Source organism: Phalangium opilio, unplaced genomic scaffold, assembly GCF_054372755.1.
Source record: "Phalangium opilio isolate 3A_F unplaced genomic scaffold, DU_Popi_V2 ptg000082l_1, whole genome shotgun sequence".
Lineage (NCBI taxonomy): Eukaryota > Metazoa > Arthropoda > Arachnida > Opiliones > Phalangiidae > Phalangium > Phalangium opilio.
Window position 1 is genome coordinate 10,545,979 of NW_028324189.1, and position 24,622 is coordinate 10,570,600.

The 24,622-nt window shown below is 37.1% G+C and overlaps 2 protein-coding genes and 1 long non-coding RNA gene across 10 annotated transcripts in view; 1 reads left to right on the forward strand and 2 right to left on the reverse strand.

The window, feature by feature from the left end:
- LOC149651564 (thyrotropin-releasing hormone receptor-like) overlaps nt 1-13,436 on the reverse strand; it is a 59,528-nt gene extending 46,092 nt beyond the window's left edge. The window contains exons 1-4 of one of the 5 annotated variants that reach the window (XM_089848537.1): nt 13,376-13,433; nt 13,173-13,257; nt 7,681-8,106; nt 6,482-6,727 (exon numbers count right to left, since the gene is read on the reverse strand). In XM_089848537.1, the coding sequence (XP_089704663.1) occupies nt 6,482-6,727; nt 7,681-8,106; nt 13,173-13,175 (675 nt within the window). In that variant the 5' untranslated portion in view covers nt 13,176-13,257; nt 13,376-13,433. Of the gene's footprint in view, nt 1-6,481; nt 6,728-7,680; nt 8,107-11,123; nt 11,370-13,172 lie in introns of those variants that run through there. The other 4 variants (XM_089848538.1, XM_089848536.1, XM_089848535.1 and 1 more) reach the window with 4 other exon arrangements.
- LOC149651565 (uncharacterized) lies at nt 11,660-12,381 on the forward strand. Its single transcript, XR_016371267.1, has 2 exons — nt 11,660-12,072; nt 12,143-12,381. It is a non-coding gene; the product is annotated as an uncharacterized LOC149651565 (long non-coding RNA).
- Nucleotides 13,437-13,554: 118 nt separating the features above from the next.
- Nucleotides 13,555-22,110, reverse strand: LOC149651566 (copine-3-like). Of its 4 annotated transcripts, none has more exons than XM_089848530.1 (11): nt 21,751-22,110; nt 21,053-21,639; nt 20,569-20,748; nt 19,774-19,926; nt 19,505-19,678; nt 18,799-18,894; nt 17,150-17,433; nt 16,959-17,065; nt 15,821-15,963; nt 15,469-15,705; nt 13,555-14,293 (listed from the first exon to the last, which is right to left on the reverse strand). In XM_089848530.1, the coding sequence occupies exons 2-11, from the start codon at nt 21,584-21,586 to the stop codon at nt 14,168-14,170; spliced, it is 2,034 nt and encodes a 677-aa protein (XP_089704656.1). In that variant the 5' UTR covers nt 21,587-21,639; nt 21,751-22,110; the 3' UTR covers nt 13,555-14,167. The 4 variants fall into 4 exon arrangements, with proteins under 4 accessions (XP_089704656.1, XP_089704657.1, XP_089704659.1 ...); XM_089848531.1 differs by having other exon boundaries at nt 21,709-22,110; XM_089848533.1 differs by having other exon boundaries at nt 21,053-21,567; nt 21,669-22,110.
- Between the last annotated feature and the right edge of the window lie 2,512 nt (nt 22,111-24,622).

A 24,622-nucleotide genomic window follows, 5' to 3' on the forward strand; every position in this document is an offset into this window, starting at 1 on the left:
TGGTTGTAATTTAGAGGCGGGGATTAACTCTGGACCTACGTAAATTTGGACTGGAGATAAAGCTGGAAATGTGGCGAATTTATACCTTCTCCCTTATAAACTAGATATCACTTCTTGATATGATGGAACCCTTTACTTATTTAATTTTAGAAAAAAAAAATTCGATATCGATTGAAATTACAAAAATAATTTAGTAAAGTCAGCATGAATATGAAAATATTAAGGTTGAATTACTCTTTTGCTTATTGTGGCTAATTGCGTTGCAAATTTTTGCATCCCGTCGCAAGAACAGTTTCACAATTAATAAATTGACCATCCCAATTTAGGAATAATCTATTGGCCTAACTCGAATGAAAAAAAATTGCAAATTTAATTGCGATTAGAGCTCCCGATTTCTAACTAAGCAATTTCGACCAACTTCTTTTTTCCTTAACAACGAACATCCTGTATGTGGACAACAAAGACATTAGATAATGGTTTCAAACCAAAACACTTTTGTGCAGGACTGGTAACTTTGAAGCCCCATCAACCGTCTTTGTTCCTAAACGGATATTGTCTATTGAAAACTAAGCGTTTCGGTATTTCAACTATCAGATCCCTTAAGAGATGCCCGACCTACAGTCCACACACAATAAACAGTATGTCCTTGACTTTTATTGGTCATCAGAAACTCAAACTACACCTACGTCCAACCAGCCAATGTCATCTCTGATGGAGGAAAACTAGCTAAAACTTTATATACAATCATGAGTTAATAATATGTTAGCTCCCTATAAGTTACTCACGCAATTCATTTTTATACTCCAGCGTTTTCTCCCGCGCCGCCGGCTTCCCAATTATATGCGACGCTCTGCGGCCGCCACGTGAACGAAAATCTTATTTACTCTTCTTTCCGGTTTTTCCCCGGAAGCGCGTATAGTGGAAGCTAGCCATTGATATCGGAGCTATTTAAGCAGCCAAATATTTCGCTCAGTAGCCTCGGTTAAGAAAACAGTTAAGAGATCAGTGGATTGGATTTAGCTCAGTTGTATAATTTTCTGGATTCAAGTCACAATAACAACTCTTATCTTTTGCATTCTTTATCAATATAGGCAAATTGCATTGAGTTCCTGCATTTTTTTGTCTCAGTACTGACACAAACGCCATAATTTAATGTTAAATTGTTAAAACATAAACATTTACTACTAAAACAATCCCTTGGTGAAAATGCAGCCGACGACTCGAGGTCGAGGAGCCGTACGAGCGGGATTTTTTTTTCGACAAGAGAGAGCGCAACATTCGGATTTTTTTCCCGCGCGGGCGAAATGAGAAGAAATCGCTGGATACATTACGCCTATGGAGCCTGAGTAACTTATAGGGAGCTAACATATTATTAACTCATGATACAATTAAGTAAAAAGAGACAGAAAAGAGATATATTGCGGAAGCGATCACTTCTACTAAAAGTTATAATAGTGTTTTGACTTTTCTAAGCAAGGCAAAAGAAAAATTCTTATTTTAAATTGAGTACCACTTTTCCCATAAAATCCTAACGTTTAATGGACGGATAAAAACTAAAATAATTCTATAGATAACGTCATCCGTCATAATCGCAATAGCCAAGGCCCCCTTCTTAACGAGGAAAAGAGAGAGAGAGAGAGAGAGAGAGGGGGGGAGATAGAGAGAGAAAAAGAGAGAGGGGGGAGATAGAGAGAGAAAGAGAGAGAGAGAGAGCGAGCTGTCAAATTTGATTTCATAAAGATATAAAGTTTTTGAAGGGTTTGGAAATTAAAGAGAACGTGAACTAGTGAACTATAGAAAACCCTAAACTTAAGTAGACTTATTTATTATTAGTGTTTAAAATTAAATATGAAGCTTGTTAAAGAGCTTCTTGGAAAATTAAATGAAAGCTGAAGTATAATATAGTTCCGCTTAATTTTAAGGTAATATCTCAGGACGTATTAAAGGGAAATATGTTAATTTCGTGGAAAATTTAAATATTAGGCTTAGCGTATATTAAAAGAGGGGTTTACTGTCTCTTTAACTTTTGGCATTTAAATGAAAGCTCGTATAAGAAGACAGATTCGCCTTATAGGAAAGGAGAGGAAGTCACTGGATGAAATTGAGGGTTGGGGGGGGGGCAGCGCTGGAAATAAGCTATAGTTAACATTATCTAAAATCGAAAGAAGTAGGCCTATAAGTTCATTTTTGATTCGGCCTTGAAAGGTTACTGGTAAATGCAATATATGAAAAAGCGAGCCACCTCAACCAATCTTTAAGTAAAGTTAGTATTAGTTAACTTTAGCAAAATCGTACGAAGATTTATCGATTTCAAAATTTAAATCATACGATGAGGCTAAAAATTATGCCAAGGTTCGAACCGGGTTCACCTTGCACCCAAAACAGACGCTCATCCACTACACCACCGGTTCACTTAATGCATACGGTATTTAAATATTATTTACGTAAGTAATACAGTGTAAAATTAGGAAAATAAGCGCCATAAAAATTTAAAAGCAAGTATAATTAAGAATATAGTATGGGAATTAAAGCTCCTGGAGAGTCTATATAGGCTAGAATAAACATATATACATGTATAAAAGCGAGAATGAGCGAGGCTAGTTTTATCACAAGTAAGATACGGGACTAGAAGTAAAGTGCTCTAGCATTGGTAATAGATTCTGGCACTAGTGAACAAATTTGAGGATTTTATGCCGCTTCCATCGCGCCTACACTAGAGAGAAAAAATTGGACGAGTTCCAAAAATATTTCCTACCCCCCTTCCCCTCAACCTAAAGCCGCGGAACACGGACGCGGGTGCTTGAATCTAGTTCGGCCGTCTACCGCCGCGAGCGTCTCACGTTTTCGAGGGATAATTCAGAAACCGCTACCAGAGGGGCAACCGTTGGTGTGTTATCAAGAATATTCACTTTCGCCGAGTGAAGAATTTGGTTACCTCGATACTTCTAGTGCCTTATCTTACTTCTGGTTCTATATATATATATAATATAACGTTATAGGAAACGTGATATACCGTATAGTAAACTTGAGCATGCACTTAGGAAAAATATAGCAAGCTAAACACTAACAATTAAAATCCCAGACTGACGACTTAAACATTAAAAGGGGTTAAAGGAAAAATAAAAGTTAAAACCGGGCCGGTTAGAGTGCCAAGTTTCATTTCGTAGATTACGGACGGCGTGGTTCTCCCCGAGAAAAGCACGAGCGTGTCTCCCAAGAAACAAAATCAGTAAAATAAATTACGCTGAAGTTAAATAAAAAGAAACCATAAAAATCGAAATAGTCAGTGTATCTCTCCGGAATACCTTGACCTACAACAAATCGAACCCAAAAGACCATTCAGCCCGTCTATATGTTAAAGGAAACCAGTGTACTAAATATTTTTGAAATCGGTTGAAATGCGCGGACTTTGTTGCAGAGAGAAGATTTTTTACATTTCTGGGCGCCATTTTTTAAGATGGCGGCGGATTGGAAAAATCTTTCTTGGTACTCGCCTACTACTTATGAGTAACGTTCCTGCAAATTTTCAGCCTTCTAGGGCAAGCAGTTTGGGCTGGGCGTTGATTATCAGTCAGTTTGTCAGTCAGAACTTTGATTTATATAGATATAGATAGATTATAGACACTTTAAATATATTACATTTTTATCATTAAACTATACGAATACATTCTTGCTGCACTCAATGCTTTCTACAAAAATATTATTTCTCCACTTTAACTTTGAGTTAATCAACACTGGACTAAAACAGAAGAATTTACTTTCTAGAAGCTCTACAGGCTGTGCTGCCATGAATTAAAATGCTGCGGCAAAAGCTTACCAACAGATAGACAGACACCTAGAAGAGAAAGGCACTTTGGGATGAACGAAAGAAGAAGGTAGGGATGGGGGATGAGGGGTGGGTGTATGATTCTCGGGTGTGATAGTTCTAAATGGGAGCGTTAAATGCAAAGTTTTAACGACGGTAATTTGAGCCCAGAGAGCTAGCTAGCTGGCGAGAACCGAGAGCCTTTTCTCAACGCCTGTTTCCCCGGAGATACAGTATGCTAGCTGCTGCATCAGGGGCGGTATAAGCTATGGAACGAATTACCCACTAAATTCCAGCAGCGCCTTACGTAAGGACTAGACATGGTTGGTGACCGGGGTGCATGGGTGGGATCGAAATCTAAATCATCAAAATTCAAAACCAGAGGCACATCGGCGGCTGCGGCTCCTATGCAGGGAGGGGATTATTTAAGTTACGGCTTTTCGAAGGCTCTAATATACAGCAGAGAGAAAGTATCCTTTAGAAGTTCATAACTAGTAGTAGCAGGGATAGATTTAATTTTATAAGTAGGAATGGAGCACAGAGTAATCTGAGCGCGCGTCAAAGTCCCGGACCCCCTTCCACGAGACCGGGGGGGGGGGTATGAAAGAAGAGGCGGGTCATAGCGACAGAGGAAAGGAATTACGTATTTATTTTTCGCCGTTCCCGTCAGCAACGTCATCAAAACGTAGTTTCAGTCAGCCGATAAGATAATTTAAAATTTTCGTTACTTGTTGGAGGGAGGGGCTCTCTACTGGACTATAGGTCGAACTGAAGGAAATACTAACCGTTCTCCATTCCTACTTCTAAAATTAAATCTATCCCTGGTAGTAGTAATTGCCCTAAGGGACACTGTTTTCGAGTTATGATTTGTCCAGTGTTTTAGGGATGACTCCTTAAATAAATTTAAAAAAATGTATTTCAGCTTCACAATTAAATTTAAGGGGTCATCCGTAAAATATTCTATCCAATCTTAACTTGAAAACAGTGTCCCTAGGCTTAGGGCAATCAAAATGGAGATAGAAGTTACATTTTCGACCCAAAATCGTTCGTCCCCCTTAATTTATGGCAGCAGACTTATCAGAAACACCCTGTATATATATAAACTAACACCAAAACGTATCTCAGAAATAATCAAATCCCCACATCCCCTCGAGTAAATAAATATATTTCGCGATAATGAGACGGTAATAACCTAACCCCACTTTGATCCCTGAATAGGATGTACGGTACAGTATACCTGCAATCGTCCAATGCGTAGTCATTAGGTAACAATTGATTGATGCATCACAGCTTATATCTCATTATGTACGACGTAACATTCCACATCTATATTGAATTTTCAAATTAAGCAGAGCGTGTCATTGATTACGTGGATCGAAAGCCTTTAGTGCGCGCGAAATTACGCGACACAAGTTTGGAGGAGTTACATTGGTTACCAATATCAAGAAGTGATATCTAATTTACTAGGGAGCAGGTATAAATTCGCCACATTTCTAGCTTTATCTCCAGTCCATACGTAGGTCCGGAGTTAATCCCCGCCTCTAAATTACAACCAGCGTCTCATTGGTTCTTGAAAACTGACGTCAGCGTGACGCGAATGAGGAAGAAAAATTACGTATTTTCCGACTGAGGAGAGGCGAAATAGCCCGGCCTCCTTCCTTTAGCGTCCCCCCTTGTATTTTAAAAAGGGAGACTGGGACTATGGCGCGCGAATACATAGGCATCTTATCGCTTCTCCCTAGTAAACTAGATATCGCTTCTTGCCTATATAGAGGGATCGGGTATTTCAACACCCAACTCGTTGTATAGACACGGGTGCAATTACACGGCAATATGGTGTATAAAGCTGGCGATATACGTGACAATTTTTAATGTTGTTTGGAAACCGTTGCAGTTTTGACATTTTTGTTCCTCTATAACCGAACCCTTCGTATTTCCCTGATTTATAGACAACCCCATTATTATTTTCTTCAAAATTTGCAAGCAAATACTTAATAGAAGTTTAATCTTCACGCGAAATGCAGTTTTGAAACCGCAATTATACACGAAAACATTTTGGCCAATTGTAGACAAGCAACCCTCGCTGCAATTGCTCTTAAACTTCGCCCTCATCACCTATACGTAATCTTATCTCACACCTTCGTAAAGTTTCAAATAAATGCATACAGCGGTTTCGGAAAAAAACAGTTACCGAATATAAAACTATTAAAATGACCTTTGACATTTTTGCCAATTGTAGGCAAAAAACACTAGCAATCGATTCGAAACATCGTTACGTAATCTATGCAATCCCACTCTCACCTCCGTAAAATTTCAAATAAATCCAAACGGTAGTTTCGGAGTTACAGCTACTACTCCATAACGACAATAAAATCATTTAAATGTTTGACCTGTGACCCTTTAACCAATTGTGACGCTGCAAGGCACTTTGAGATTGGTTTGAAACTCGCCTACGTAATCTAAGCCTGCAATCTCTGTAAAATTTCAGCAATACCCTAACGGTAATTTCGGAGTAGAGTAACAACGTCACGTGCCATACGTGGTTTACTCGGCGAATCGCGATTATAAATTCAATCAATCAGAAGTAAGAGCTTAAGAAAAACCAATACCCCCATTAAAAGTTAACTCAAAATGTTCTGTTTGTTTGGTTTTTTCATTCAAAGAAATTCAACTGACCTGTACCCTAGCGTTGTTGGTGGTGCTGCTTTTCTTGGAATCCGAGGAACAGACGGCTCCATTTTTGTTTCCCGGTGTCTTCGGGATCTCATTGGTGAAGAGAATAACGCCAATCAGAACGTAGAGTATCACGGAAAGTATCAAAGGCAGAACGTAAAAGAGTACCAAATCCGCGAAGAACAATCCCAAGTAGTACTGACGGGATATTTTAAATGTACACGTTTCCAAGTACTGATCTTCGTAGCCCTATTCGGAAACAATGAATGAAAAAATAATATTAATAACAATTAGGACTGCGAGCGCGTGAGTCGTTAATTATCAAGAGCCACAAGCTGGTACACGCCTAATTTGTTATTGGGGTTCGTATTAGCATAAGTTTATAGATAAAAACCAAAAAGTCTACTTCGTTTACTGTTCCCAGCCTCTAAGGCAGTAAAAATGAGAAGCAAACGACCCTCCTCTCAATCTCTAGACACGAACCAACCATTCAGAGACAAGAGCTTTTGAAGGTCAAGGTCTTAAAGAAAATAGTACTCTTGGTACTAGACGACAATATTGAGTCTATTCAGGCATGTTCCCTGTGCTGCGGTCGTAACTTCAGGAAAGGGGTCGACACTATTCTGAGAGGTAAAAGAGGGGTTTCTCATATATTACTAGCCGCACGTGCAAGCTTCATTGAAGTACACTTTTCGAATTTATTCTATGAGTTTTTGATATTGGTCTAAGGAAGAATAGTACTTCAGAACTTTTCCAGGGCCCTCATTATTCAAACCCTTTACGAAATTAACGAATAAACACTTGACTGGTCGTTCCTTCGAGAGGATAAACGTATATCAAGAAGTGATATTTATTTTATTAGGGAGAAGGTATAAATTCGCCGCATTTCTAGCTTTATCTCCAGTCCCCGCCTCTAAATTACAACCAGCGTCTCATTGGTTCTTGAAAACTCACGTCAGCGCTAGGCGAATGACGAAAATTATGTATTTTCCGACTGAGGAGAGGCGAAATAGTCCGGCCTCCTTTTGCGTCCCCCCTTGTATTTTGAAAGGGGGACTGGGGCTATGGGCCGCGAATACTTGGGCATCTTATAACTTCTCCCTAATAAACTAGATATTACTTCTTGCTTATATATCAAAGTCGGTTGGTGATTACAAGGAATGTTGATAGTGCCTTCGTTCAAAAAAGGGGGTTGAACTTACCCGATAATGTAGCGTTTGGGTCTTGGTTAGAAAAAGCCAAGGCGAGCAATAGGTGATGGCAAAAATCCAAACGCTGATGATAATTTTCTTGGCTCTATTGACGGTACAAATAGTTTGGGCTCTCATGGGATGACAAATCGCGATGTATCGTTCTATGGTGAATGCCGTGATGGATAAGGCCGAAGCGTTTATGCCCATATACTGAAAGTAAATGAAGAAAACGCAGCCGATCCAACCCCATAGCCACTCGTCGCCGAGTAAATAATAGGCGAAGATCTCGTTGGGCACCGAAAATAGTAAAACCACTAAATCGGCACACGATAAACTGACCAGATAGCAATTGGTCGGCGTGTGCATGCTCCGGGTACGAAGGACCACGATAACCACCATTACGTTGCCCAACACACCGACAACCAAGACAATTCCCTGAAAGAAACGAAACAATACAATTAATCCACAAATACTAGACAAAACCTTCAATTAACGAAATGCATGGGAAGTAAATGAAAAAGGCAATATTTCGGTATCTGATAGCCCAAAATTCACTATATCGAATAACTGGAATCATTGTGCCTCTATCTCCATGCAAGAAGCGATATCTAGTTTACTAGGGAGAAAGTATCAATTCGCCACATTTCCAGCTTTATCTCCAGTCCAAACGTATAGGTCCGGAGTTAATCCCCGCCTCTAAATCACAACCAGCATCTCATTGGTTCTTGAAAACTCACGTCAGCGTGACGCCAATGACGAAAATTATGTATTTTCCGACTGAGGAGAGGTGAAATAGCCCGGCATCCTTTTACGTCCCCCCCTTGTATTTTGAAAGGGGGACTGGGACTATGGCGAGCGAATACTTAGGCACCTTCTCCTATAGTAAACTAGATATCGCTTCTTGATCCATGTTAATTTCTATGTGGATTTTGTGGGCCGGGCTTGAGAACTTAGTATCCGTGGTCAACATCTTACAAACGTTTATGGTAGCAACACGTGCAAGGTGCACGGCGCATAAGTCATTCATTTAGCTCTTATTACAAAATCCGACTAGAATACGTTTAGTAAACGGCTGCGCAATGATTTCTACAGTATAAGCTGTATAATGTATTCCTGTTAATAATATTAAAACATTTCAGCTTATATTAGAAAGGAACCTCAATTTAGGTCTATAAGAAAAGGCTTAACATCTTCATTAAATCCCTGGCTCAAATCCCAAGGTTCCCGTCGATCGGTTGGTCGGTCTGGCCAACAACTTAACATTTTAAAACAAAAGACATAGACATTTAGTCGAGAGAGAGTGAGAGAGAGACAAGCAGTCATTATCATTACTACGGCAACTAGGGCATTCTTGTATATATATGCCCTTAAAAACACGAGAAAAAACGTCGTGTTTGGAAGCGAAATTCTGGGATTCTTTAAGAGTAGAGCGTTTTTTAAGGACTGTAATTTCGTCTCTTTCTCTTTCACAAGTGAGAAAAAAGAAGAAGGAGAAAAAAGATGAAATGGGAAGTACATCCGAGAGGGAAGATGAACACCACTAAGAAAAAAAATTTGGGAAATATAGGAAGTGTTCAATTTCTAGCCTATAGAATTCCGAAGAAATATATATATATATATATATATATATACATTTCTTCTGGAAACCAACTATCCAGATTTCAGGGTATTTTAAAGTGTTGTGCCTAACCCAAAAAAGTACGAATGGAGTAGATTTTTGGGGCAAGGAAATAAGTTCAAATATCCGCACCTAGAAATTACGTCTTTCTCTCGTGAATATTGAATATCTTTAGAATGTTCCATCCATTTCCGTCGCGGAATAATAAAATTGGAGGGTCTGAATTTTATGCTAATTTTGTTTGTTTATTTTGATATACCTTATTGCTTTTGGGGGGGTTGCACGTAAGCCAACTTGGCTTAGCGACCCTATACCTCAGTTCGAATAAATAAATAAATAAATAAATAAACCTTATATATATATATAGTGTCCCTTGTGTCAAAATGTCATATAAAAGCTACATTTTAGACTCAAATCGTTCGCTCAAACAACATCAAATCTCCCTTCATTTATTTCAAACTTATCAGAAACACCCTGTATATCAAACGGTTGCAAAAGTACTTTAGTTTCATACCAAAAATATTATATAAATTTCTACACAAGTATACTACCTAATTTGTATTTTTAGGGCTAATAAAATTGGCCAAATATTCTTGGATAATTTGAATAATTTCAAGAGCAAACTATGGTATGGTATGGATGGAATTTAGAGGGCAGGGGTTGGTTTTTTCGAGAGCTATACGTATAAATTTAGACCCGAAATGGAGAGAGAGAACGTCTGCAACAGACATTTCCTCTTTCTCTTTTATTACTTTGGGAAAAATCATCCCGAAAAGTTCCACAAAAGAAAAAAGAAGTTCTGGCTGCTGGTGGTAGGAAACCGATTCCGATTTCATATTTTTCCTTTTTTTTTCTATATTTTATTATCATTATTTTCTTCTTTTTTATGGGAAATTTTCACGAATTCTTTGGATTCTTATTTGCCTACAGAATTTGTCCGGTGTCCCCAATTTTTTATTTATTAATTCTTTTTTGATAGGGATGAGCTAAGCTTTATGTGATACAATGAATGAATGAATGCTATAAAGAAATTCTGCATTTTTCTGACACACATATATATATTGATATGTTCGTTGTTATTCAATTTATAACCCGAGCACCATTGTTAACTTCCCATAGAACATAATACAGTCAAAGAAGCGAGCTGCCATATCTCAATAAAGAATAATTTTAGAACCTGAATCAGGATTGCCACGGAATTTTCAGAACCAAATTCCCTGACTTTTAAAGGTTTTCCCTGACCTTTTTAACCCGAAAGTGTAAATGTTTACAGCACGTTTTAAGTGCTTATAATTAAATAAACTCTCTACATTAAGTTTTCCAATGTATTTGTTGCACCAAAATGAATAAGAATAATTTTAACTATAAATAAGTTAAAATAACAGTCTAAGAGATTTTTTTAGAGAGCATTTACTTTACAAAAACCATTCTAGACATTTTTAAGGATTGCTCTAGAGTTTTCTGTGTTAAGAGATTAGGATGAGGAGAAACTTTCATGACTCTTTCAATAAAGACTTATCCCTAGAAATTTTACCCACTACAATAAAATTCCCTGACCTTTTCGGTCCATTTTTAAATTCCCTGACTTTTCCAGGTTTTCCCTGACCCGTGGAAAACCAATTAAATTTAAATGTAAAAACGTTCAAAGGGAAATAAATTTTGATTTCTGGTAAATTGTAGATTGTTTTTTCATAAAGGTTGATGGGGGAGGGTTTATATGAAATATGGCACCTTTAGTGACCAATATAAACTGCAAAAACCATTAAATCACGTATTTTCTTACACACATTTTTACGACACAGAGAAACAGACCATTTTTCACGGGAAAAATTACCTGAAATATAGTTCCAATAATTCTGTAACTGAGCGAATAAAATACAGGGTCGACTAACTTATTAGGTTCGGGAGTTGAAAAGTTACTATCGTTGGACCAATTTGCAAAGTTATCGGAATAAAAATCGCGATCAAGCAATCCAATAAGTTCGGTTGAATTGCAATTTGCCGTGGCATTCTCTCCGATTGCGTTTAAACCGGCAAAATGTGCCATTTTTTCGGGATTTTTATAAATAAATTTAAAAAAAAAAAACCGCAAAAACAAAGATTTCTTAGTACACTTATCCCGAAATTTAACACTTAAGTAATTGTAAACGCGGAATTTTGATAAATAATCCAAATAAATCGAATACTCGAGCGATATTTCATTATTAAAACACCAGTTTTAAGTTGTACAGTGCTTAAATTGTAATTGTTGTTTAGAAATTGGAAGAAAAAAGTGAAGGAAAACTTTTCAAGAAGACTTTTCTTTGATATTAAAAGGCATTTTAAAAGAAAAATTAGATGGAATTTTACGAATTCACTAAAAGGGGTATACCCTATTTACAGGAAACGATCTCGGAGAAGGTATTTGAAGCATCACCCGTGACCAGAGACTTAGCTATAAGCGTAAGGAGGAAAGCTAGTGAGAGATCGACTCAAAGAGAACCCTAACTCTAGCGGGATTCGAGAGAACTACTTTCCGGACTTTATGGGATAGGCGTTTTTACCAACATTCTCCTTTTTTTCGATGAGCAACAAAAAAAAAGAAATATTTTCTGGATTTCTTCATCTTGGAATAGTTTTCATAGAAAGCGTTTTTCCTTTTTGTAGCGAAAATAGGTCTATTTCGTACGTTTAATAGCTATGATATATTATTATAGGAAAAGAGTTATGATATCAGGGACAACCCTATCCCTGATGGCATCATTTTCATGAATGGCTCGGACCAAATACTTGTCCGGGAATGGGTAAATATTTATTTGATTGCTTCCATACAGACGGAAATTGATATATTTATGTTGGACTCGTATTTTCTAGGACAACTATAATTGGATATCCTACAAAACTAGCTTCGAAATAGTCTGCTGAATATCACAATGTGATTGCTCTGACGTCATATGATTTCGTTTTCCTGACTTTATTTTAAATTGATCTCGAGGCCTTAATCAAAACTATAATCGTATGGAATATAGCCTTGAGTTGTGTTTTAGTTTTTGCTAAAGATTGCTATTAAGTTAATTCAAAATAAATCATAAGAATGTTGAATTGAATTGAAATTTAAAAGGAGTGTAACCATCGATCGCGGGAAATTTTAAAATAACGCTTTGTAGGGTTTTAGCGCCATCTATATTCAACCCCGTAAACTATTTTATTACTTAGAAACTTTCCTTCGCAAAGTTTAAGGAGGCATGAGGTTTAAGCTATAGAGTGCTGTCAGTTGTGACGTCAGATCCAAGGTTAAACGTCACGAGTCTGCCTTTAGCAATGGGCGGCCATGACAGTTACCGTTTTTTCTTTATGGGGAAAAAAACATAGGTGACGTCACACCGGCGCTTCTGACAGCACTCTATAGGTTTAAGCCCGTGGTAAAACGTCACGGGCTTAGCTTTGGCAGTGGGCGGCCATGTTTGGTACCGCTTTGGTTCTGAGCAAATAGCATGGGTGACGTCACACTAAGGCTTCTGAAATAGCTCTATAGAGTGCTGTCAGAAGCGCCTGTGTGACGTCACCCATGCTGTTTTCCCATAAAGAAGAAACGGTAACTGTCATGGCCGCCCATTGCTAAAGGCAGACTCGTGACGTTTAACCTTGGATCTGACGTCACAACTGACAGCACTCTATTGCCTACTCTATGGAACATTTGTAATTAATTAAGTGGCCAGTTGACCCCCCATGCATTTAATTTTAATCTGGCCCTGCTAATTTTAAAAGTAGACTGTAGACATTAGGTCCACCTCTTTATTTCGCAGCCTGGTGTCGGCTTAAAAGCGCCCAAAAATATATTCACCTTACAAAAAGAGACCCATATACCTTCTCTCCAAAGTTTTCATCAAAAGATTAGACTTACCATCAAACATTCGTTCAAACTTCAAAGAGATTTCGTAATCCATGACCAAGGCCTAACTTTCAGAACCCACACTTCCGATACTTTTCTAAATTAAGACCGATTTAACCGCGGAGTTTTTATAATTTTATTCCCGAAACGTTCATAAATACGGAATTTAACTTAATCCGCGTTTATATATAAAGAAATTTGAATAATTATGTTACCTTAATTTCTTGTTGCCGCGCTTCAACTTTGTTTGAATTTTTCCAACTGTCAAACTAAAACACCACGTGACCTTACGCTCTTACTTCTGATTGGAAGATTTTTTCTTCGAGGCGCCATATGGAGGCGCATAAGGGATTAGGGGTCACGGGGTGGGGAAAATAATTAGAAACACTAAGCCTTTGCTTTCTTTAACATTTAATAATTTCAAGTAAAATTACTATTATACAACATCATATCAAAAAAATTAAACAATTTTGTGGATAAAACGGGCCAAATAAATACTTTTTTATGGAATAAAATATTGAATCTACATTAATTCACATGACTTACTTATATTATGATGCAAAAATTAATAATTTTAAGGAACTAACAATGAACTTTTTTTAACTAACAAAGCATTATTATGACTTATCGGAGACAAATGTTCGGGTTTTAATTCTTAAACATTGATAATTTAAGATTATACTTGAGTAGAGGCTTATTATTTTATATGAAAAGTTAAATTTGACATTGATATAACATTTATAAAATTACACATATAACAATTTGCGATAACTTTTATATATATATTTTGGCAAAAAATGTGAGAGTAAAAAGAGTACCAATAGGATTATATAATATAAGATCCAATTATTTTGTTTATTACGGCTTTTATTTTTGTCGTAAAGAGGGGTAAATATTAGAGTTAAATAGCTCTTTAGTGGGATTTGTTTTTATTTAAAGAGGTGAGGAGTGTTGAGGTGGTACAAGATCAGTAGATATTATAAAAAAGTAATTTAAATTTAAGTACCTCAAATTGGAGGCCCTTGAGTATTGTGCCGCGATGGTTTAGGTGGAATGTTCCGAAGTCTATAATACTCTGTTAATTGCTGGGGAACTTCCGCTAAAACTTCTTTAGCCAAGTACGCTGGGTCCAACTATGAAGAAAAAAAATAGGAAATTGATCAAAGTATACACAGGAAATTGATCAAAGTATACACAGGAAATTGATCAAAGTATACACAGGAAATTGATCAAAGTATACACAGGAAATTGATCAAAGTATACACAGGAAATTGATCAAAGTATACACAGGAAATTGATCAAAGTATACACAGGAAATTGATCAAAGTATACACAGGAAATTGATCAAAGTATACACAGGAAATTGATCAAAGTATACACAGGAAATTGATCAAAGTATACACAGGAAATTGATCAAAGTATACACAGGAAATTGATCAAAGTATACACAGGAAATTGATCAAAGTATACACAGGAAATTGATCAAAGTATACACAGGAAATTGATCAAAGTATACACAGGAAATTGATCAAAGTATACACAGGAAATTGATCAAAGTATACACAGGAAATTGATCAAAGTATACACAGGAAATTGATCAAAGTATACACAGGAAATTGATCAAAGTATACACAGGAAATTGATCAAAGTATACACAGGAAATTGATCAAAGTATACACAGGAAATTGATCAAAGTATACACAGGAAATTGATCAAAGTATACACAGGAAATTGATCAAAGTATACACAGGAAATTGATCAAAGTATACACAGGAAATTGATCAAAGTATACACAGGAAATTGATCAAAGTATACACAGGAAATTGATCAAAGTATACACAGGAAATTGATCAAAGTATACACAGGAAATTGATCAAAGTATACACAGGAAATTGATCAAAGTATACACAGGAAATTGATCAAAGTATACACAGGAAATTGATCAAAGTATACACAGGAAATTGATCAAAGTATGCAGGAAATTGATCAAAGTGTACAGGAAATTGATCAAAGTATGCAGGAAATTGATCAAAGTGTACAGGAAATTGATCAAAGTATACAGGAAATTGATCAAAGTATACAGAAAATTGATCAAAGTATACAGAAAATTGATCAAAGTATGCAGGAAATTGATCAAAGTATACAGAAAATTGATCAAAGTATGCAGGAAATTGATCAAAGTATACAGGAAATTGATCAAAGTACGCAGGAAATTGATCAAAGTACGCAGGAAATTGATCAAAGTATGCAGGAAATTAATCAAAGAATACAAGACGGCCTTAAAAATAAGATTAAATTGTAATCTTACATTTTTGAACTTGTAATAGGGAACAAATTGAACTATATCCCTCATAGCTCGACTGCCATCAGGAGCTTTAAGAACTTCACCATCTCCATCGAGAAAATTCATATTAGAAAAGTCGGCGCGCCCAACTCCAACAATAATGATGGACATGGGTAGATGAGAAGCTCTAACAATCGCGCGACAAGTATCGGGCATGTCAGTAACAACTCCGTCAGTCAAGATTAAAAGAATGAAGTAATTCTGTTAAAAATATAATATAAAATATACTTTGTCAAGATTATTATATGGTAATTAAGTACAACTTAAATCATAGTTAATGGTTAGAAATAAAAATAATATAAATATGGTAGAATACACTTGGTACTTCGGGAGTCGACTGTTGATGAGCTTGTTGGGCAAAACGAGCAACGTGACCAATAACAGGAGCAAAATTTGTGGGTCCATAAAGTTGAACTTGCATTAAACAATTTTGATAAGCTTGTACTAAGCCGTCAACACCTAATTTTAATAACAAATACGATTATAAAGATAATTTTAATTCACATTTTAACATTTACAGGGCTCATACAACTTTTGGAAAACTGTTTATCAGGTTTTTCCCACACATTTCCCCGCGTTTACCAGGTTTTTCCCTGTACATTTCGCCGCACTTTCCAGGTTTTCCCCAATACATTTCGCCACGGTTTCCAGGTTTTTCCCCATACATTTCGCATCGATTTCCAGGGTTTTCCCCATACATTTCGCATCGATTTCCAGGGTTTTCCCCATACATTTCGCCGCGGTTTCCAGGTTTTTCCCCATACATTTCGCCGCGGTTTCCAGGTTTTTCCCCATACATTTCCCCGCGCTTTCCAGGTTCTTCCCCATACATTTCTCTGCGGTTTCCAGGTTTTTCCCCATACATTTCCCCGCGCTTTCCAGGTTCTTCCCCATACATTTCTCTGCGGTTTCCAGGTTTTTCCCCATACATTTCCCCGCGGTTTTCAGGTTTTTCCCTATACATTTCGCCGCGTCTTCCAGGTTTTTCCCTATACATTTCTCCGCGGTTTCCAGGTTTTTCCCCATACATTTCCCCCGCGGTTTCCACGTTTTCCCCATACATTTCACCGCGGTTTCCAGGTATTTTTCCCCATACATTTCGCCACGGTTTTCAGGTATTTTTCCCCATACATTTCCCCGCGGTTTCCAGGTATTTTTCCCCATACATTTCCCCGCGGTTTCCAGGCTTTTCCCCCACACATTTCCCCGCGTTTTCCAGGTTTTTCCTCCACACATTTCCCCGCGATTTCCAAGTTTCCCCCTACAAATTTCCCCGCGGTTTCCATTCCACGTTTTCTGTTCTATTTAGGCCCAAAATTCAGGCTTAAATAGTGTGAATGAATTGGTAAGCTGCACCTAAATAGTCGTCAACGCGAGGCTGGTGCTATACTATTTTTTTTTTTCCAGGTTTGTATGAACCCTTACTTACTATAATTACTAAAAAAATCTCAAACCTGAGCAAAAAGGGTTAGACATGTTGAAATTGAGAGCAAATTCGTGAGAAATTTGATAATGAGGTGGAATTTTAGCGCCAAAACCCAAAGCAGGAAACATCTTATCACTATTAGAATTAAGTTTATCATCATTTCTTTGAATCTCACTACCCAAATTACCACTTTTTCTTCGAAGTTACGAATATACAAACCTATCATAATCTTGTACAACTCCTCCAACAGCCCATATAGCGCTGGTATACTCGTTCGGTTGTTGAGGATGAATATAATGAAGACTATTGGGTTGTCTGGGATCTCCGTTTGAAGCGGTAAAATCAATAGCTACTGTGAAATTTATTTGTGTCCCGCCAAAAACGTAATCCAAGAAACTATGTGCCTTGGTAACTTTGCATGATGTAAGAATAATTTGTCCCGAATTTTTATATTTACTGCCTTTTTTCTTTTGCTTATTAACGTTAATACACGGCCACATTTTCTGCAAAGTTAATTCCCACAAACACGTAATTAAAATTAAAATTGCGATAAGCGTACTTAAGTAATCCTTCAAACAGCTTTTACGTAACAACATTAAATTTAATCTAATATTAATTAATATTATTAAAGGGAGGGTGAAGTGGAAAATCAAGTGATTTTTTATCGATTCTTCTACTAATTATAAGACCAGTCTGCAGAGTCAAACATTCAGGAAATACCAGCTCCGAATGATTTTAAAATTATTTCAAATTAGGTTCAGATTTTTAAGGATAATTTTAAACAAGGACCTCCGACCAATCGCGTAACGCCCTGCCTTTTTGTTAACAAAATCTCGTGGCACACTTACTCCGTGTCGAATGAAATTTAGCACGAGATTTGATAAAATTTGTGCGCAACGTGACAATTGTGGTGCGAGACATGGAGCGTGCCACGAGAATTTTGTTGACAAAAAGGCAGGGCGTTACGCGATTGGTCGGAGGACCTTCTTTAAAATTATCCTTAAAATCTGAACCTAATTTGAAATAGTTTTAAAATCATTCGGAAACTGTATTTCCTGAATGTTTCACTATGCAGACTGGTCTTATAATTAGTTGAAGAATCGATAAAAAATCACTTGATTTTCTACTTCAACCTCCCTTTAAAGGGAGGGTGAAGTAGAAAATCAAGTTAATTTTGATCGATTCTTCTACTAATTATAAGACCAGTCTGCATAGTGAAACATCCAGGAAATACTTACGAATGATTTTAAAATTCAAATTAGGTTCAGATTTTATGGATAGTTTTAAACAAGGACTGCCGACCAATCGCGTAACGCCCTGCCTTTTTATTAACAAAATTCTCGTGGCACGCTCCATGTCTCGCGCCACGATTATCACGTCGCGCGCGAATTTTATCAAATCTCGTGATAAATTTCATTCAACACGGAACGTGCCACGAGAATTGTTTTAATAAAAAGGCAGGGCGTTACGCGATTGGTCGGCAGTCCTTGTTTAAAATTATCCTTAAAATCTGAACCTAATTTGAATTTTAAAATCATTCGGAAGTATTTTCTGAATGTTTGACTATGCAGGCTGGTCTTATGATAAGTAGAAGAATCGATAAAAATTCACTTGATTTTCTACTTCACCCTCCCTTTAATGGGGGTTGGTTAACAAAGAAGTAAGTAACTATAGTTTAACGTCAGCATTTTCAATCTTGCTAAATCCTACATGATTTTACACCATTATGTCCTACCTTTTCAAGGTAAGATAATTTTTGAACCCCTCTAATAAGTATAAAACCATGAATGAAATCATAATGTTATATTTAAATTTAATTAACCCGCGTAATTAAACCCCCAAAATTAAAATAAAATAATATATATTACCATTTGGCCTTGAGCTTCCAAAAGTTCACCCAAGGTCATTTTGCATTCACCAATGTAAGCGTGGCTTCCACTAGATTCCCAATCGTAACAAGTAACCTTTTTAAATAATTATATTACAATTATAATTTAAAGTTTAATAGTTAATTATTAAGTACTTAAAGGGAGGGTGAAGTAGAAAATCAAGTGATTTTTTATCGATTCTTCAACTAATTACAAGACCAGTCTGCAAATAGTGAAACATTCAGGAAATACCAGCTCCGAATGATTTTAAAATTATTTCAAATTCGGTTCAGATTTTAAGGATAATTTTAAAGAAGGACTGCCGACCAATCGCGTAACGCCCTGCCTTTTCATTAACAAAATTCTCGTGGCACGATCCATGTCTCGCGATACGATTGTCACGTCGCGCGCCTAATTTTATCAAATCTCGTGAAAAATTTCATTCAAAACGGAACGTGCCACGAGAATTTTGTTAATAAAAAGGCAGGGCGTTACGCGATTGGTCGGAGGTCCTTGTTTAAAATTATCCTTAAAATCTGAACCTAATTTGAATTGTAAAATCATTCGGAGCTGGTATTTCCTGAATGTTTCACTATGCAGACTGGTCTTATAATTAGTTGAAGAATCGATAAAAAATAACTTGATTTTCCACTTCACCCTCCCTTTAATAATTAATCTTGTATCCTGTAATTTATCACTGACTTACAAATATTTCAGTTTCAGTGTTAGCACCACCAAAACTTTGTTGTCGAACTTCAAATGGTCTCCATGTTGGGTTTAAGTTGCTTTTAACAAACTCGGTTCTGTGCACCATTTGTTGCTTTCCATCAGGTCCCGCTTTACGAAACTCTAAAAATGGATCAGATTTCCCAAACCATTCCTAAATGAATTTTATTTTAGTTTTTTTAACGTTACAAATGGTTCAAATTGACTTAATTAATTTTAAAATATTAACCTATTTATTAATTATTTTACCTTATTATCTAAATTTTCAGCCTTAAATGATAATTTTAAAACTTCTCGACTATTTGTATCGACTTCTTCAGCGTAAACTGTTATTGAGCTGTTTCCAATTTTTGTACCATCTTTGTAGACGAGTGGCTTAGTGAAAGCCGCTGAAGAAACAATCTAAAAACAGTAATTCATAAGGAAATTAAGTTAATTAATTAATTAACTTAGTCAGGGTTCATACAACTTTCGGAAAACAAATTTCCCTGAGATTTCCAGGTTTTACCCCATATACTTCCCTGAGTTTTCCAGGTTTTTCCCGTATGGAGCAAATGTTAACGAAGGAGTGGGGAAGGGGCAAACAGGACAATTACACAATAAAAAGGACATCCCCGTATCTCTAATATAACCAGAGTTATGAGCCTCCAAAGTTAAGTGTAATGTTAATCCTATGGAGGGGATATTCATGAACATTTTGCTTAATTACTCGGCCCCTGTTTGATGAAATCCCAAGTTTTTAGTATGGTTGGATGGGCGGCAAATAGGACTATAACATACTAAAACGACATCCCCGTATCTCTAATACAACCAGAGTTATAAGCCTCCAAAGTATAGTGTAATGTTAATCCTATGGAGGGGATGTTTATGAACATTTTGCTTAATTACTCGGCCTGTTTGACGTAAATTTCCCTGTATTTTACTAATAATTCTAAATTTCCCTGAGGTTTTTGTCAACTATTAATTTCCCTGATTTATCCCTGTTTTCCAGGCTTGGATGAACCCTGTTAGTTTATATTTAATTAAATGAAGTAATTAAGTTACCTGTCCAAGAGTACATTCCATCATGCCTAAAAAGTCATCATCATCTAACTGAGGTGTGGCATTATCAATATCATAAGCGTCAAATCTTAACTTTTGAGTTTCTTCAAAAAAATAATCAAGTTTTATCCTTCGACTGAAATCAGGGTTTAAACTATTTCTAATATTTTCCGTTCGTCCTTTCTATAATTATAAATAAATAAATAAATTAATGAATCATATTCTAGATATCAAGGTCAACTCTAATAGAGTAATGGCAGTTTCCCAGCTTTGACTGTATTAATGTCTATGGACAAATAACATGGGGTGCCATTAGTCTATAGAGTGCTGTCAGTTGTGACGTCAGATCCAAGGTTAAACGTCACGAGTCTGCCTTTAGCAATGGGCGGCCATGACAGTTACCGTTTTTTCTTTATGGGAAAACCGCATGGGTGACGTCACACCGGCGCTTCTGACATAGCAGCACTCTATACTCTTATCTTCTTACCTCAATCCATCTCCCGTTACACTGCATAGAAACAGAAACCATTGGGTCTGATTTTGACATAACGTCTTTGTCCATGAGATTTCGACACTTTATTGTTAATTCGACTTGAGTAACGCAAGCGGATGAACCTCCCGGAGTTGGAGGCATCGCTGGTGCGTTTGGAGAAAAGGGCATTCCACCGGAGTTTGGTACTGCTTGGGCGTAACCCGGAGACACGGATGGTGGTGGGGGTGCTGATGTAGGAGCAGTTGGGGAGAATTGGAAAGAGTTTGAGGTTGGTGGAGGACCAGGCGGTGGATAACCCGGGGCTTGGGGTTGTTGAGAGCCTGTATGATAAACTGGTGGGGCTCCAAAGGCCATAGGAGCATTGGGAAGAACAGAAACTTGAGGAACGTAAGGGGCTGATGATGAGTAAGCCGCTGGATCCTGAATTTGTGGTACGTAACCTCCGTATCCCGGTTGATAAGCCGCTTGAGGATTAATCTGGGGTTGACCGTGTATCGGATACATAGATCCTCCGGGATAATATGACATTTGGAAGCCTTAGATTCTTAACTCATTTACATGCACGGTACACCCACCACCGTCTAAAACAAATTGTTAAATTTACACTTACATTTGACGAGTTAAACCCAGTTTTTTACGAATTTACGAACACTGTTACACATCGTGACGTAAAAACCATCGAAAATGCTTGCCTGATTAATTCCTTCTGGTTCTGAATGATTAAGCCGTTAGTCTCTTACCCAATACCCATGTAACCCGTAAACTTGTTATTTACACACTCAGCTTCTTCATTGAGTTGAGAAAATTACCCCTAGAGTGGTCTTCCATCCGCTAGGATATAAGACCCAATCACGCGCTTGTGACGCCATCCCGGTGCAACCAAGGGAACTAAAAGAAAAGGCGGGAAAACCCAATTAACTATATCACGCGCTTGTGGCGCCATCCCGATGCAACCAAAGGAACTAAAAGAAAAGGCGGGAAGAACCCAATTAACTATATCACGCGCTTGTGGCGCCATCCCGGTGCAACCAAGGGAACTAAAAGAAAAGGCGGGAAATTTGATTTCAAGAATACATGTATTTATACATTTCTTATCTAGCCTTCGAGATGGCGACACCATCGCGTGATAAACTTGGAAGCTGTCCGTTGACTCCGTTCTAGTGGTAATTTTCTCAACTCAATGGCTTAGTCGCCATGATGCAATCTATAATATTATAGATTGGGCTTTAACAGCTGGAACCATGGAGAAATCAAGTAAACTGGAGTGGAAATGATGATCCTTTATCAGCAGATATTAAATAAAATAAAAATTTTAATATTTACGTAAATGCTGAACTCCATAAAGAAGCTGCCCTGTTTCTAAAGGGTGCATTCATAATACGGCAAATAATAAACCTGTAAACCTGTAATTGCCTTATTTGTCTGTAGAAGAGGAGTAATATACGTTTAGACCCTGGAGTACCTACTCAAATACCTCTTTGGGAACTTATTCTTTTAATAAAGAATTGTAATTTAATTAGTGCTCACGGAGGTTTATTTAAGACAAGTTGGGAAAACCAAAATATTACCTCTCCGAGGAGGACTACTTACAAACTTACTTACCCAGATATGGAAATGTTTCTTTTTTTAAGAACAAATACTAAAGTTAAAATTTATTTAAATATTAAAGCAGTATACAAAGCATAGCAAATATACTGTAAATCAGACGACATTTTACATCCAATAAGGATATACTTGTACACATTAAAATCATCCGATGGGGGAAAAACGGGAAATGAAGAGCTAAACCTTTGGAGGGATATTACCTTTACGTTTTTGTAAAGGCCGAATTTTCTACTCCTCAACTGTATACCCTCTATGTTCAAAGCCATATTCACAACAGGGTTGCCATGTAAACACTATCCTCTCGTTTCACCTCAACGATTTTCTTAGTTTGTCAACATGACTGTTAACGTTACATAACACCAAAGCTTATTTGTGGCTACACACACTGGAAGTAAATGCGCACCATAAATAGCATGAAAACACGAAGCTATAATCCGATTACGATCAGACCTTTCACTGGTCTGGGCTGCGTCCAGCAGAGCTCCCCAAAATGACAGCGGATTTTGGAAAACGGTTACCGGTGAGATCTGTCATAGCTTTTTTCCGGTCATCGGTGTTTTAAAAATGACGCTAGCGCAATAAAGCGTGCAAGGTACCAAGGCTTAACAAAAATTGTAAGATAACATATTTAAAGAGATTGATAACAACGTCTTTTATAATTAAAATTAGAAAGTAACATGTCTCTTAAAATTCTCGCGTCATCAAATGGTTTCACGCCAATTAAATAGCTATAGTCCCATCAGAATCAGCAAGAGCTATTTGTATTAATTCCTCCATGTTTTTTCGCCAAGCTGAGAACTACGCGTTTTACGTCACGTTTTCCCAAAACCCGACTATTTTCTTTGAAGACCGCGCTGGCTCAGCGCTGAGCACCGTGACGTCAAATTCAAAAGCAAAATCCCGTCCTGTACGACACTGTTAACAGCGCTGAGCTCTGCTGAACGCGGCCCAGATATCCACCATGATTATAAAATCTAGGCCTAATTATTTAACAGTGTATTTAACTTTCGGTTCACTCTGAACCGTTAATGTCTCTGCATTACAGAAACGAAAACCAAACCCAAGCGTTTACTTTTTGGTTCACTAGGCCTATTGACAAATAAAAGTACATTTGACTAATATCGTTGCGTTCGTTTTGAAATCACTATAGAAAGGATTATGCTATAAACAGATGTAGTATAGCTTAAGTAATATATAAACATCCATTTCAAATAACAATATTAAAAAACATTCTTGGAATATCAAAATGAAACAGAGCTTTAAAGCTACAAAAGTACTAAATGCATCGTAATTACGAAAACGATTTCCACATATTCACTTTATATTATGAAAAAGTGAATATTAAGGTTCTGTAGGATTTCTTAACACATCAAAACAAAGCGAACTGCTAACTCGGCGCACTAGTGTGACAACGGACAGACACACACAGACAAAAAAATAGACTGCTTTTTAACTCTTTCCGTTTTAATTTTGAGTTTAGAAACAAGATTATCTTAAATATTAAAATAAATATAATTAATATTAAATATTTTCTTCGTTAGTTGTTTGCCTTATTGAGCGTTACATCGCGTTTATAAAGAACAATTAGACATTCTTGAGAGACTTGACTAATATTGGCGTTTGAAATGAAGCATACGCCGGTTGCATTACCTTACTCAAATAGGTAGTATATAAGGGTGTCGAACTACAGCTAATAGCAAGAACAACCGCAATTGCGAAAACCTTTGGTGGCGATCCCACCTTAGGGAGGCTAGACGTTTCTCGTAACCCTAGCTGATCGCAGCGAATGTCTTAAACCCAACGATGACGATGGAGTAGAAGCCAGGTGTACAGACTGGTGTCCAAGTGGAATGGACGAAGACCAGAAGATGGTGGTGATTAGAAGCCAGTATGTACAGACTGGTGTCCGTGTGGGATGGACGAAGACCAAAAGATGGTGGTGATTAGAAGCCAGTATGT